General features: G+C 36.0%; 1 protein-coding gene across 5 annotated transcripts in view; it reads left to right on the top strand.

Moving 5' to 3' along the window:
- The window catches only part of THOC2 (THO complex subunit 2), a 118,364-nt gene that overhangs the window by 47,585 nt on the left and 53,848 nt on the right, over positions 1-16,931 (top strand). For all 5 annotated transcript variants that reach the window (XM_081277144.1, XM_081277141.1, XM_081277143.1 and 2 more), the window contains exons 9-11: positions 11,306-11,398; positions 14,273-14,428; positions 15,598-15,770. In XM_081277144.1, the coding sequence (XP_081133270.1) occupies positions 11,306-11,398; positions 14,273-14,428; positions 15,598-15,770 (422 nt within the window). The remainder of the gene's footprint in view (positions 1-11,305; positions 11,399-14,272; positions 14,429-15,597; positions 15,771-16,931) is intronic.

The following is a 16,931-nucleotide window of genomic DNA, read 5'->3' as shown; positions in this document are numbered from 1 at the left end:
TGTTGTGTCAAGATTAGAATTTTATTATATAGAAAATGGCTATTGGAATTTTTTATGGACACAAATAAGTACGTGAGGCATATCTTACATAATTTTTCATTGAGTCTCTACAAAAGCTGTCAAGCTAATCTATGCCTCTGGTTATTTCTTTCAAATTCATCCTTCATATTATCACTGTTATATTAAAAGGTTTAATTGAGGTTCAAAAATCTTTGCTTAAAAGGCTGGGGTTGTGGTTGAGCAATAGAGTGCTCACTTAGCAAGTGCGAGGCCCTGGGTTTGATCCTCAGCACCACATAAAAATAAATAAATAAAATAAAGGTATTGTGTCCGACTATAACTAAAAAATAAATATTTAAAAAAATCTTTGCTTATAGGATGAAATCCAAATGTATATGTGTAGCAGAAAAAGCTCATCAATCTGGCACTGTTCTTTTTTCCTCAGACTTATCGTAGTCATTTTTTTCCCTTAAATCTGATATTCTAGTCATTATCAAATGACTAGCTATTTCCCACATTTAGTTATAGACATTGCTATGAACTTTTGTTCATGCAGTTCCTTATAACTAGAAAACCGTCTTTCTTTTCTTCATCTTGTGAACTCCTATTTATTCTTTAAGAATAAACGTGCTACTTGCTCTATAAAGTCTTAACTGGCACTTTACCTATTCAGAATTGGTCATTTCTTAATCTGTATTCACATAAAACCTGATTTCTAACACTTCATCAGGTTACATAGAATAAACTTTTTTTTTTTTTTTTTTGCCAGATTGTGAGCCATATAGGGCAGATTCTATGTTTTATTAATGTCTGGAATTAGCCTGTGGTGAATGTTTATTAATTGTAAATGTGTGCTCTATGTTTTATGAAGATAATTCTCTTGAGAGCAGGGAATATTTTAATTTAATAAGGCCTCCACTGTACTTTTGGTATAGCTTTGCTAATGTGCCTACTTACCTGGGATAATCAGCTACTCAAAAAATTCTCATTCGGGCTGGGGATGTGGCTCAAGCGGTAGCGTGCTCGCCTGGCATGCGTGCGGCCCGGGTTCGATCCTCAGCACCACATACCAACAAAGATGTTGTGTCCGCTGAGAACTAAAAAATAAATATTAAAAATTCTCTCTCTCGGGCTGGGGATGTGGCTCAAGCGGTGGCGCGCTCGCCTGGCATGCACGCGGCCCGGGTTCGATCCTCAGCACCACATACCAACAGGGATGTTGTGTCCGCCGAGAACTAAAAAATAAATATTGAAGATTTTCACTCTCTCTTTAAAAAAAAAATTAAAAAAAATTCTCTCTCTCTCTCTCTCTCTCCCCCCCACACTCTCTCTAAACCAAAAGAAAAAAAAATCTCATTCCTTGAATGTTAATTATATCCTGTTGCTTTGGTAGACACTGGTAGTACTTTGCTGAAGAGGAAGGTCCATCCCCGTACTCTTGGAGCTTGTGTTTAGGATAATAAGAATGATATAGCACCTGCTGCCTCTGCTTATCTTTTATTTGTGTATTCCCTGGAATGGTCCAGGAGATAGAATGCTCCAGAAGATAAAGCAGATCAGAATTTAAAAGCATATAGCTTTCAAGCCCAAACAAGGTGAATGGCAGGGTGTTCCTTTTCCTGTCAGGAGACTGAGAAAACACTCTTAGTTTAAGGAAACAGAGTTTCAAGTACTCCATCAGATTTTAAGAGGCAGCATGATTGCTTTGGGTTTGAGAACATAAAGCCAACCTCTGTGGCAAAAGGGTAGCCAACATTTAACTTTGGGCATGATTAATTAGAATATATGTTAGGGTTTTGGATACTGTAGATTTTAGAGTATATTACAGTGAATAATGATGAACTATATAACATCAAGTTATCTCAGTGGTTGGTTTTAGAATAAAAAAATCTTATGAAAATATTCTTTTTTTTTTAAAGAGAGAGTGAGAGAGGAGAGAGAGAGAGAGAGAGAGAGAGAGAGAGAGAGAGAGAGAGAGAGAGAGAGAGAATTTTTAATATTTATTTTTTAGTTCTCGGCGGACACAACATCTTTGTTGGTATGTGGTGCTGAGGATCGAACCCAGGCCACACGCATGCCAGTCGAGCGCGCTACCGCTTGAGCCACATCCCCAGCCCTGAAAATATTCTTATGTAGCTTTTTTTTGAGCGGAATTAAAGTATACTGGAGAAGTGCCTGACAGTTTTCAAATAATCCCTTTTTTTTTGTAGATAATGGGCATTGTTTTTCTTAATAAGAAGTATCCATCCAAAAAATATCTGATTTAGAAATAACCTGTTATTGGAAGGAGTGAGTCTCATATTGCTTTAAGTAATACTGGTCCACTGTTTCTGTTGCTAGGAACATTTTTTCTATTGTTAAGGTTGTTTCTGTTCTAATTGTTAACATTGTTTCTATTCTAATTGCAGTAGAAAAATTGTTTCTATTGCTATTTTTAACTTGTGAGAATCTGTTGTATCCAGGGCCACTAAATGTAGGGAAAGAAATATCAGGGATTTTAGTTATTTTGTGATCTGGGAAGAAAAGTAAGGAAAGCTATGAAAATCAAAAACTGCTTAGGAAATATATCCTTGAGAATTGGCTCCCAGGCATGTGTGGTCAACCTGTACTTTGCCTAACTCCACCATCCCCCTTTTCCATGACTTCATGAAGATGTTTCCTCTCCTTTCTCCCAACCCATATTTTGACCAATTGGGAATTGTTTGGAACAGCAGGCTTCTGTAGGCAGAACTAAATTTTCCTACTATGATGTTGGCAAGAGGGATTTTTTTTTATGAGGGATTTAATTCTAATATCAACCTGTGATACTGAATGTTTTGACTTGGAAGAGTAATAGAAGATGTAAGCAGTTTTAAAGCACATGATCATTTTGAAGAGTAAGGGCAGGCACATCTCTGTTCCTCTTATAGGGTTAAGGGAAATACAGGGATAAGGTAAAGCACAAAGAACAGTAGGAAAGAAGTGCTATGAAGCGTAAGGGTACTAAAAGGCAAGTTTGGCTAGAGTTGTTTTGCCATAGGAAAAGAGATTGTGGCTCTCATCTGTGTCCCAACCCCTTGATTTCTGGTTCAAAACTGTTAACATGGTCAAGCCCTGTTATGCTTACCCCAAATTCATTCATTTAAGAAATGTTGATTGAACACCTCTTGGGTACTAGGTGCTGAGGCTACATCTGTAAACAAATAGAAAGATTTTTTAGACTTTCTTAATTGAGCTCATCTCTTCCCCACTCCACAGCATTGAATAATATTGACAAGGCAAATCCCTAGAAGACTCTTACCTTTTGGATTTATATAATTGCTTTTTCACAGTTGGATTAATTTGTTCTTTGTCCCTGTATTTCTTATATACTTGGAGTTGAGTCTAAAGGCTTGATTATACTGAGTAAAGTGATTAATGACAAAAATATATGGTTATAATGTTGTATATTGCATAACTCTAATGACTATCTTTAAATGATTCAGTAATGGTGGCAGCCTGATGCCTCCATTATACAGTGACATTCCCCTTCTCATCAGTAGCAAGGTAAATACTATATGTCATCTTGTGAACATTCAGTTTCTTATCAACCTTTTGTTAAATGGTTTATAATCCATGGTTAATCCTTTCTTGAGCCACATTTTTTTTTCTTAGAGGTTCTAAATTGCTGATTTACTAATGCTAATTTACCTCTATAATCATTGGCTGTCATTCTTCAACAAAGAAGAGCTGCCCTTTATCAGCTCAGGCCATTTGGTTTCCTTAAAAATGCAGTTTCTACTGGAAAGTCAGACGTGTGCTTTAATTTTTCCCATTAATTACCAGCTGTCAGAGTAAAGAGTTTCTTTAGTAGCAACCTCCAGTGGTGATATGAATGGTGAGTGGGTGTGTGGGATGTGCTTGTGCATATTTGTGTTGATTTTCAAAGGATTCATCTGACTGATTATGGTAGCAGTGAATGTTGATGAGATTCTAAATATATTTTGAAGATAGAGCAATAATAGTTTTTGATGGATTGGATGCAGGATGTGAGAAAGTAGAGTGGAGGAGTATTCTGAAATTTTTTTTGGACCAACCAGCTATAAAGATGGTATTATCTACTGAGATGTGGAAAATTTCAGGTGAAATGGGTTCAGAATGTTGTAGGTGGGAATGTAGAATTCAGTTGTGTATGTGTTAATTTTTGAGATATGTGTTCCATATCCAAGTGTAAATAACTGATATTTGAATCTGGTAAATCACTGAATTTGAATCAATAACTGGATGCATGGAATCTAGTGTTCAGGAGAACGGACTGGGCTACAAATAGAAATATGTGTATCAAAAGCATATGGATGCTATTTAAAGTTGTGACATTGGATGAAGTCAGCAAAATTTGGATATAGAGAGGAAATAGGAGGAAAGACCTAAGGACTGAACACTGGGGCACTTCAGTTGTTAAGGGGTCTGAGAGAAAGAGGAACCAGCAGAAAAAGTGGAGAAGGAACAACATGTATGAGGAAAACAATGAAGATGCATTTTGGAAGCTTACTTGAGGAAGAAGTGATCAACTGTGTCAAATGCTTCTGATAGGTCATTTAAGGACTGAAAATTGACTATTTGATTTATCATTTATGAGGTAACAGTGAGCTATTTTGGTGGAGTTGGGGTTGTAGTAAGATATAATGGGAAGAGTTGAATTGGAGACAGAATCAACAACTGTCAAGCAGTTACTACAAATGTATGCAGACACATGGGGTGGTAGATGGTAGAGGAAATGGGTGCAAAGATGGGAGAGTGAGAACATACTTGTGTGCATATGGGAATGATTGAGTAGAAAGGGGGAAACTGCCCAGCTACTTGGGAGACTGAGGAAGGAGGATCACAAATTGGAGGCGAGCATGGGCAGCTTAGGAGAAGTCCCATCTCAAAATAAAATGCAGAAAGGGCTGGTGTATTGCTTAGTGGTAGAGTACTTGCCTAGCATGTGCTAGGCCCTTGGTTTAATCCCTAGTACCACCAAAAACAAAACAACCATCACAAACAACAACAACGACAGTCAGTGATACAGGAGAGACTTATTGGGGCAGTAGTTTTTCCTTTGCTTTGTCCTTCCTTTCACCTGCTTTCACCTCCTCTTCCTTTCCTTTTTTGGTGCTGTGGATTAAACGCTGGTCCTCCTGCATTCTAGGCAGTTGCTCTGTCCCTGAGCTACACCTCCAGCCTTTATTATTTTTATTTATTTATTTATTTTTAAATTTCGAGACAGGGTCTTGCTAAGCTGCCCAGGCTGGCCTTGAACTTGTGATTATCTGGCTTCAGCTTCCTCAGTAGCTGGGATTACAGGTATATACCACTGTACCCAGTTCTGGAGCAGTTTATATATTTGTTTATTTAATTGCTTTTTTAAAAAAATACATGATAGTGGAATGCAGTACACAATTTTTCATATCTCTGTTTGTATATAAAGTATGTTCACACCAATTCCTGTCTTCAAACATGTACTTTGGATAATGATGTCCATCACATTCCTCCATCATTGCTAACCCTGTGCCCCTCCCTTCCCGTCCCACCCCTCTGCCCTATCTAGACTTCGTCTATACCTCCCATGTGGAACAGTTTATTTTTGAAGAGGATAGAGAGAATGGAGTTTAGTGCTTAAGTAGATGCATAGGTTTGACTTAAAATAGGACCATAAAGAGTTCACCTATAATAGCAGATGGGAAGGCAGCATACGTAGGTTCAGTTGTTGGTAGGTGGGTAAGTGTGATTGTGGGAATTTGTAGAAAGCCAATTTATCATTCTCATTTTCTTACTGAAATGGAAAGCAAAGTCGTCATTGTGGGGCGAGGTGAGGGAGACATTGGAATTTAGAGAAGGTAGGAAGTACTTGAGTGAATGGATGAGACAAATAGAGTATAGTTAGCAGCATTCAGGGTGCACTTGAGGCTGGATATATGAAATTGGCATTGTAGCTATTGGTGAAATTAAGGTTTAGGATATGGAGTGAGTAGCTAGGATACGGTAAAGGAGAAGGTATTTGAAAGTGATGAAGGAATTAAAGGAATTGAGAGACTAGTGTGGTAGAAGAAGCTCATACCTGCGTATGAAAACATCCAAAAGTTAGGAAGGAGGGAATCAGGTGTAGTAACATATACCTATAGAATCAGCTACTTGGGACACTGAGGCAGAAGGATCACTTGAGCCCAGTAGTTCAAGATAAGGCTGGGTAACACAGTGAGACTCTTGTCTTAATGACAATAAAAGGTAGAATTAGAGTGATAGTGAGTCAGAAGTGAAGGGAAAGTCAGAAATGAAAGAGAATTAACCCAGAGGTCTTCAGATGGCAGTGACAGGATATGACTGAAAATAACATAGTAGGGAAATCTAGAGCTCTGTCCCTCTACAGAAACAACTAATGAACTGGCAAAAACTGTCAACTTTGCAGAGCTCTAAAATCTAGTAAAAAATCTTATAACATCCAGGGAAAGGCTTTTGAAGAATGAAGCTGTAACTGTGGGGTAAAGGAGTGTTATGACATTTTAATTGTCTGCCTACTCTCCTCCATATCCAAATCAACAGTAATTGTAATGAGAGAATCTCACACTTCTGGTGTAGGTTGCTAATGCCAGAGGGAGCAAAGTATTATGTTCAAAGAATTGTATTTATGGGTCTCCATCTGTCTGGCTGCTCCCTGAAGGACCAGCTTGGTGGCCTGCCTTTGTTTCCTTTAACTGAGTGTTTTCCCATGGCTGGGGCTGCTTTTGCCAATTTGAAGGCACAACTATTGGCTGTAGCAGCCTAGAGCAAATTGAGACAAATAGCAGGGAGATTTAGAAGCCTGAGAGGGAAGAAGTTAGGAAAGGAGATAGATGGGAAAATAAGGACTTTTATAAAGCTTTTGCATATACCAGGAAGTTGAGAATGCCATGCCGTGCCCAGAGCTAAACACATGGTTAGAAAAGGCCTAAGAAGACCCTAAGCTTTCTTCTTTGGTTGGTATGCTGTGATCAACAAACAGGATGTGAAGACTAAGGCAGAATTGTAAATGGCCTGGCAAAACAGTGCCTTTACACTGTATCAGTCTTCAAAGACTGGGAGTGTTCCTCCCCCATTTGTTTGCCACAGATCTTAAAGAAAATTGTCAGTCTACTAGTTGGATACTAAGTTAAAAGAAAGATTTCAGTGGCCTCAAATGACAAAGAATATAGACTTTGCAAAAGGTTTAGCAAAGTCACTATTAATAACATCAATAAACCACACAAAGCACTATCAACAAATCTTTGGGGATGGGGTGGAGAATCTGATTTCTAGAGTTTTCACATAATATTCAACATGTCTAGTATTCAGTAAGAACTAATTAAGCATGGAGAGACAGTATGGCTCATTCATAAGACAAAAGAAATTATTAGAAACTGTGTCTGAGGAAAGCCCAGACATACCAAATAAAGTATTTAAACCAATATATGCAGACATGCTTATGAAAACTAGAGTGCTGCCTCACCAAATAGATAATAACAATAAAAAGATAAAAATTATGAAAAGGAACCAAAGACTGATTCTGCAGTTGAATGGTACAGTAATTCAAATGGAAAAATCACCAAAGTGGTTCACCAGTATATTTGAGCAGGCATAAGGAGTGGTCAGCCATCTCGATAAATCAAGTGAGTTTATGCAGTATAAGGAGCAGAAAGAGATGAAAAATGAAGAAAATTAACTGAGCCTAAGAGGATACCGTGAGATGTACCACATATGCATTGTGAGAATCCTGGACGGAGAAGAGAGAGAAAGGGACAGAAAGAATATCTGAAGAAATAATGGTTGAAAACTTCCCAAATCTGATGAAAGATATGAATCTACATGTCTAAGCAGCTCAGTGAAGATCAAGCAGGATAAACTTAAAAATCCACACTGAGACATTAAAGTTTTTAAAAGACTAAGATAAAAAATGAATATTGTGGGGCTGGGGATGTGGCTCAAGCCTTAGCGCGCTCGCCTGGCATGCTCGCGGCCCAGGTTCGATCCTCAGCACCACATACAAAGATGTTGTGTCCGCCAAGAACTAAAAAATAAATATTAAAAAAATTATCTCTTTTTTTTTTAAATGAATATTGTGAATGGTAAGAGAGATACCCATCAATGCAAGGGATCCTTAGTAAAGTTGACATCTGATTTCTCTTTGGAAACCATGGAAATCAGAAGGTAAATATAATGGCATATAGGAAAAAACTAAGTCAAGAATTCTGTTTTGCAAAACTATGTTTGAAAAGTGAGAAATCTTGATAACTAAAGCCAAGGGATATTGTTGCTAATAGACCTGCCCTATAGTAAATGTTGAACAGTCTTTCATGTTGAAATGACAATAACTTGAAGCCATATGGAAAATAAAGAACACTGGCAAAGGTAACTACATAAGTAAAATATAAAAGCCAGTATTATTATACGTTTGGTTTATAACTCCTCTTTTTTTCCTATATGATTTTTAAAAAGACATAAAACAATAATTATTGATCTGGTAAGTGGCATACTGTATGAAGATGCGATTTGTGACTAGCAATTTAAAGAGGGAAGGAGGGAGGGAGAGATGTATATGTATAGACTTTTTAAATACCATTGAAGCTAAGTTGGTATTTATTCAAACTAGATTGTTCTGAGTTTAAATATTAATTGCAATATCCAAGGTAATCACTAAGGGGAAAAAAACAGAAAAGGAAAAGAAGGAATAAAAATGGCACATACTCACAATGCAATCAAATATGAGAGAGGACAGTAATGGAGGAAATGAGGAACAAAAAAGTATGAAAATAAATAGGAAAATGCCAGAAGTTTGTCCTTATCAGTAATTATTTTAAATGTAAATAGATCAAAACTCACTTTAAATAGTTTCAAATAGTTTTATGTAAAGCAGAATTTGGCAGAATGTGTGATCCAGCAATGTGTTTTCTGTAAGAAACTCAGTTTATAGCAAAAAGATACAAAATTTGAAAGTGAAAGTATTGAAAAAGATATTCCATGTAAGCAGTATTGAGGAAAAAGCTGGGATGAGTTGATTAATATCAGACAAAACAGACTTCAAGGCAAAAATATTTACAAGATAATGAAGGACTTTATAGATAAAATGGACAACATATCATGAAGATATAATAGTTGTATAAACATATATGTACTGAATACCAGGTCTCCTAAGTATATGAAGAAAACATTGATAGAATTGGAGGAAAGTTATCATCATAGGACATTTCTATATCCTGCTCTCATTCATGGTTAAGACAACTAGACAAAAGTAAGGAAATAAAAGATTTGAACAATAAGCTAATTAGGTCTGATAGACATGTATAGAATGCTCAACAACAGAATACATTTTTCTCAACGTACATGGGATGTTCTCCAGCATAGACCATATATCAGATTACAAAACAGGTTTTTTTTTGGGGGGGGGGTGGGTGGCTACTGGGATTTGAGCCCAGGAGTGCATAACCACTGAGCCCCAATCCCAGCCCTTTTTATATTTTAATTTGAGACAGAGCTTTGCTAAGTTGCTGAGACTTGCTTTGAACTTGTGAGCCTCCTACCTCAGCCTCCTGAGCCACTGGGATTACAAGTGTATGCCACAACACCCGACCAAAATGATACTTAATTGAAATCACACAAAGTATCTTCTAACTACAATAGAATGAAATTGGATTATAGCTATAATGAAGGGTAGTGAGTGATATGGAATTCAAAGCTGAAAAGGCTTTAGGGAGGATGGAGGGAGAACTGGTTGGAAATATGGAAATAATGCTCCTACATTAACCCAGGCTTGATAGTATGAGGGTTACTATGCCATTGGTGTTCTCAGAGTGAGCCAAGCTCTCTATTCAAGCATCAAGGTAGAGGGAACATTTAGAGGAGAGGTCAGAATATAGGGTGTTTTGCTGAGTGTGATCATGAATTTCAGAGGATTCTATGGAAGTATTTTAAGAATGTGGAAAAGTGAAATAGGACAGAATTGGGATTCTGTGGAATAATATAGGGATCAGAGTATGGGAGTTGATATTTGACCTCTGAGTCTGTGATTTCTTGTGGTAATTTGTTTATTAAACAAGGATAAAGAGAATAGTTAAAGTGGTGCTTTCAAGTCCGGTAGTAGAGGGGAAGTTGTCAGTAAGTTTTTGTGAGTTTGTTTTGATATCCTGACCACCATTTGTTTTTATTAAAAAATGTTTGTGGGCTGGGGATGTGGCTCAAGCAGTAGCGCGCTCGCCTGGCATGCGTGCAGCCCGGGTTTGATCCTCAGCACCACATACAAAGATGTTGTGTCTGCCGAAAACTAAAAAAATAAATATTAAAATTCATTCTCATTCTGTCATTTTCTCTCTCTCTCTCTCTCTCTCTCTCTCTCTCTCTCTCTCTCTCTCTCTCAAAAAATAAAATGTTTGATACTAAATAATCATTTTGAAACCAGGACACTATTGTTAAATCAAAGATTATCTTATCTGTCTTAAAAATAAAGTGTAACAATGCCTTCTTTAAATGGAGTATATTAGTTTGGTTATTTTCATATTTTATATTCACAGTACCCATCACAACTATGGAAGGAGTCTTAGCTACAGAGGTTTTCTGTTCATTATTGAGTAGCATAATAGGATAATGTGTTGTTACTCTTTGCTTTTCATTTACATTTTATTTACAGTATTGCCTATTATTCTCACTACACTTTTTTATTCCTCTGACCCTAGCAGTTTAAAAATTTATCTTAAAAAATGGGCACCATTCCAAGATCCTTGTGTTTCTCTGTAGGGGCCTCATGGCTGGCCTGGAATTGACTTTGCCATTCTGTATCTTATCCATCTGTAATTTGTGTAGATACTTGTTTTAAAGGGGAAGTCAGTGGGAAAGCAGATACACTTAATATATAACCCAAGAAATAAAAGTGTAAGGGGAAATTGCAAATCAAATACCAATGCACTTCCAAGTTTGTCGGGCTTATCTATCTGCATGTCTACTGAGAGAACTACTTGAAAAAGCAATTTATGAAAACGTACGTGTAAACAGAAATGCAGACAAAATATTATGCAGTATAAAAATCTCACTTGTTAGATTTTATTTAAATATTAGCATGCATTGTAAAAGGTGTCTATTTTTGAAACTGTTTTCCTTTTGTTCATCAGATGTTGGAATGTGAAAAGGGATGCTGACAAAATAATCTTTGTCCTAAATTCAATGTTTGGTATGCTAAGGAAGAGCAATGAAGTATATTCTTGAATTATTCAATCTAATTGTTTTTATTATTGGTTAATAAAAAATCTGATTTTAATTGTTGTGCTTTATATACTGAGTAGAAACTTTTCTTTTGTTTTTCAAGGAACCAAATGGGGAGACTCCATCATCTTTATACAGAGTTGCAGCAGTACTTCTGCAATTTAATCTTATTGATTTAGATGATCTTTATGTACATGTAAGTCAAGTGGGCTGCTAAGAATATTTGGTTGTCCATCCCAGGGGTGGGGAAGAGGAGTAGGCAGCCATGTAGCACTTCCAAGTTTGGTTCTAGGATTGCAAGTTGTCTTTTTTTGAATCCCTAATACATTCTTGCTTTGCATGTACTATATAAAGTGGTGCATTTAATTATTTGACCAACAATGGAAATTATATGGTCTATAAAAATCAAGGTTGGATATGAAGTTTCAGTTCTTTAAATCATCATCAAGTTGTATATCATGGTGAAAAAGGCAAAGTTCTGACCCAATGTGATTTTAGGTTTTTCTACTAGATACAGATTATGGGAAATGTGAAATTATCTAGGTACTTCTTTTTTCTATCTGCAGTGCTTTAATCTTAGGCATTCAAGACAAATGAGGAACTCCATTAGTGTATTTTTCTTTTTTAGTATTTTTGAAAATACTCTTCTTATGATTTTACTGTGTAATAAGTGACTACTATTGTGCTTTTATTGCTGGATCCAAGATTTAGAAGAGTCTGTGATTGTGATAGAATACCTCTAGTTTAGACAAAGCCAGGTTTGCAGTGTAAAAATTGTTTTATTAGGTTTTGCATTAGGATATCTATGGACTTAAATTAGTCCAAAGCTAACATCATTTTTCCTGACTTTGAAGTATCTTTATAAACTTCCTTTCCCATTTTTGTATACTGTGGCTATGATGTGTAGTAAAAGTTGGTTTCTACCTTGGAAGCAGTCATAGTCTAGCAAGGAAGATAAAAAAATTTGCATTGTGTATTAAGTACTCTATTGGAGATATTCACAAAATGCTATGGGATCACTTTGTGTGTTGCAGGGTGGTGTTGGAAGACTCTTCCAAACTAGTGACGTTGAACTAAAATCTTGATAGATGAGTAGGAGTTGCTCAGGTTTAAAAGGTAACAAGCTCTATAGGTAGAATTAACTGAGTATAAAGGCAAGTGATCCTTTAGGAAGCTTAGAGAGAGTGGTTGGAGCCTAGGGGTGTTATGTACAAGGATTGAGGATAGAGAACTATAGGAAGGGCCTAAACTATAAGAAGGGCTTTTAGTGCACCGAGCCAGGAGTTTGGATTTTTCTCTTGGATGGACACAATACCTTTATTTAAAATTATTTAGAATTTAAAGAGAAATGATTTACAAACTGAGAATGAAAAATTGGCCAGAAAAGAGAGAATTTGAGGATATATAGTAGTCTGGTATAACAAATGGAAGATTTAAAATGATGATTTAGTACTGATTTGTTTAACAATAAATTCAAGCAGACCAAGTGTTTCTGTTAAGATGGCAAAGGTTGTCAGAATGGGATCTAAAAACCAGTTTATTGTTTATGTGAGACACAGCCAAAACCCAACGATAAAAAAGTATTGAAAGTAAAAGAGTGAGAAAAATAAATCAGAGAAATTATTATTGTTAGAAAAAAGAGACTTTCTGGTTAAAAAAAGATAAAAGGATCACTTCATAATAATAAAATTGTGTTCACTAGGAAGACAAAATAGTTCTAACTTTATATTATACTCAAAAACATGTTCTCAAAATAGAAAACTAGTAATTGAGATAACTATAAGAAGCATATAGTTTGCCCCTTAGAGGCAGTTGCTGTAGTCCAGATAAGAGAGAAGAATATAGGCCAGGCATATAAGTGAAGTAATAAGGATGTGTTTGCCACACAGAATGAGAGAAAGTCTTTGCTTTCCTCTTTCCACCATTCCATAATGACTTTTCTCTCTCCCTCTCTTTTTTCAAATAACAGGATGGAGTCTACAATATTTAATATTTCACCTTTTATTGTTTGCTTTGCATTAGTCTTAGTTATTAAATTAGATCATGTATTCCTGGGGGGTAGTAGTACTTCTCTTGTAGCTCATCATAGGTACCTGCCAGAAACTATTAAGTAATAATTTGTTGATTGTATTTTTCTTTGTTGGAGTTATTATATTTAATGTTTACATTACTGTCTTCCACTCATACAATGTGGCTGTACTTCAGATCACCTGAACCTTTTTCATAATGGAGATTTGATCTACACAATTTCTCTTTGCAAAAATTTACAAACTAGTTTGTGACTTAGGTCAAAAAAATTCTTAGAAAATGAAAAACAAGAGCTGGGGATATAGCTCAATGGTATAGCACGTGCCTAGTGTGTGTGAGACCCTAAGTTTAATCCCCAGTACCAAAGGGAAAAAAAAAAAAGGTCTAATCATTAATTTTTGTACTTGATAATTTTCATTTAAAGATTCAACAGTAGCTCACTTCTCCCAAATTTGATCTATATACAGTACTTCATTTAATTTGGAGTTTGATCTTTAAAAAAGAAAATGTTTATATGTGTGTGTGTGTGTGTGTATACACACACATATTTTAATATTTGGACACAATACTTCATTTATTTTTATTTGGTGCTGGGGATCAAACCCAGCGCCTTGCAAGTGCTAGGCAAGTGCTCTACCACTGAGCCACAACCCCAGCCCCAAATGTTATATTTTTAATGGAGAAGATCCTTATTTTTGGGGGGGTAAACTAATAAATTTAATGGTAAGAATCACTGTTGTAGTAATAATTTAGGACCTTTACCAGATAGAAGGTGTGGAACTTTGAAATGCTACCTGATTTTAAAGTATAAAATTCATGTAGCTAAAAGGTACACTTTGCTTGCATTTATTGTTAAACTCAAGAATTGAGTGAAACTTAGATAGGAAATCACAGTCACAAATAAGTAGACTACTTATTTACATTTTTATCAAATTTATCAAAAAATTTACATATTTATTTTGAGACTAGATATTGTTTGCTTTTTATGTGAGCAAATAGTTGTTATTAGCTGTTTTATGAAATTCTAATGAACCATTTTTAGCTTCTTCCAGCTGATAATTGCATTATGGATGAACACAAACGAGAAATTGTGGAAGCTAAGCAAATCGTTAGAAAACTTACGATGGTTGTGTTGTCTTCTGAAAAAATTGATGAGCGAGAGAAAGAAAAGGAAAAAGAAGAGGACAAAGTAGATAAGGTATATAATTTTTTAAAAAAACCTTTTTTTAGTTGTAGATGGACACAATACCTTTATTTATTTATTTTTATGTGGTGCTGAGGATCGAACCCAGTTCCTCACACATGCTAGGCAAGTGCTCTACTGCTTGAGCCACAACTGCAGCCCTGCAATATGATTTTATTCTAGTAAAAAAGACTAGCATTGTTCATTTAGAATTATAAAATTTAACTTATAATAGTTAATCAAGTTATGTAAGCATGATTTCTTAATTTTGGTCATTCTAAAACTTGATTTTGGAGATAATTATTTTGTAGAAATGTTTTTTTTTTTTTTTAAGTCAGAGGAAAATAAAAGGGAGAGGGAATTTCAAGATGGAGGAAAGATGAGTAGATGTGAAGGGGATTAAGGTGGAGGAAGGAGGGATGGGAAAAGGGAAGAACTGTGGAATGAATCTGTCCAAACTTTTGTATTCACGTACATGAATATATCACAGTGAATCCCAACATCAAGTATACCCACAAGACATACATTGAAAAAAAAATACTATATATTGCAGAAAGAACAGTAGAGGGAGGGGATGAGGGAGAGGGAAGATGGGGGAGGGGGAAGTACTTGGGACTGAATTAGGGCAATTTGTATTCCATGCTTTTGTGATTATGTCAAAATGTATACTTAAATTATATATAACTGAAAAGAATCAAAACAAAAAATCTGAATGGCATCTTCCCAAAAGAGGATGCCCTTTTAAAAATTTCAGAATGTATTTTATGTAAAATCACAAATTGTAATGCTTATATATTAATGCCTCTCAGATCGTAAAGGGATTCTCAAAGATAAATGAATTCTAGCTCCCTGTGGCACAATATAACATTACGTAGAACTAAATTTTAAGTTTATAAACTGTAATGCCTGTGTTTGCTAAATAGAAAAGCAGATCCTGGTTTTCTTCCCTGCCCCCTTCTTTTTTTTTTTCCTGGCAATGGAGAGGGAGCCCAGGGGGACTCTACCACTGAGCTACATCCCCATTACTTTTTATTTTTAATTTTGAAACAGTGTCTCAGTTGTTGACCTTGAATTTACGATCCTCCAGCTTAGTCTTCTGAGTTGCTGGGATTACAGGCTTGCGCCCCCATACCTGGCTCGATGTCTATATTCTAAGCATCTTTGTTGTGCCTATTCATTTTTAGCCACCTGATAACCAAAAACTTGGTTTGTTGGAAGCCTTATTAAAGATTGGCGATTGGCAGCATGCACAGAACATTATGGATCAGATGCCTCCGTACTATGCAGCTTCACATAAACTAATAGCCCTTGCTATTTGCAAGTTAATCCATATCACTATTGAGCCTCTTTACAGAAGGTATGTAACTAACCATTCAGGTAGAAATAGTTTAGGACTACCAAAAATATCCATGTATTTATATTGTCTTCTCAAACCAAGCATATATTTTAGTACATTTTCTCAATAGATATGAACTATTCAGAGTGATGAGTCTGATATATGTTAATGAGTTACTTCTAACATGTATTTCAGGGGTTCTAGAATGTGTGCTGCAATGCAGTATGAAAAGTATAGGTTAAACTTGTGGGTTGGGTTTGCTCTGTAGAGTGAAAACTTCATTATCCATTAACTTTTCTTCTTTTCTTGAGAGGCAGAGAATTTCTGAAGTTTTACGTAGCGGAATATGCATTTGTCCTGGGTTGAATGGCTCTGAGTAAGGACTTTGCCACTCCGCTTGCTTTATCTCCAATCCTGGCATATAGGCTGCTATTTGGGAAATTACTAGTCTAGCCACTCTCATCATCCCTAGTTACTGTGCCACAGTCCTCTAGTCTTTAGCCTACTTGCAGGGTACTTAGCAGTATTAGTAGCAGTGCTGGCTTTAACCCTGTAGATCAGAGCCTTCCTCAAAAGTTTCAACATTGAGACTGATGCGTAGCTACTGGCTGCTGCCTTCAGTGCCACCTGGGCCATGGACCGTGAAGTTTTTTTCTTATAGAGTGACCCTCTGTGACGCCATAGTGGTACATCTACTCAGAAGATGAGACCTCTGGGCATGCTGTCCTTTTTATTATGATATTCTCTTATTATGCAGCTAACCTTCTGTACCACATCCTCCTCCTTAACTCAGTTCTAGGTAGTGGGGCCTAGTTTGGGGTATGTTTTATTGATATGAATTAGTATTGTTATATCTATATTCTTTTTTGGTTTCATTTTTTAGTATATCTGAGGTGTTCCTCCTTTGTTCTCCATTCTCATATCCAAATTCTTTATACTGGCCAGGTTTAATTTAAAACAGTTTCATTTGATGTAAGTTAAATATTACTTGATCTGTCTTTCTCTGATTTCTGTTTTTAAGGTGTTAATTTGAGCCATTCTCCTCTGAACTCTAATTTTATTCTTAATATTTTTGTTTTTCTACAGTTAAGAATCATTTGGTATAATAAAGTTAGGCATGATTAAAATACAGAAAGAAAATGTGAGCAAGGAAAGAGTCACTTACTTAGATGATCATTTTAA

Source organism: Spermophilus citellus (assembly GCF_964194105.1).
Source record: "Spermophilus citellus genome assembly, chromosome: X".
NCBI classification, from domain to species: Eukaryota; Metazoa; Chordata; class Mammalia; order Rodentia; family Sciuridae; genus Spermophilus; species Spermophilus citellus.
The sequence above is the reverse complement of the archived record's forward strand: the minus strand, read 5'-3'. Positions and strand labels throughout refer to the sequence as shown.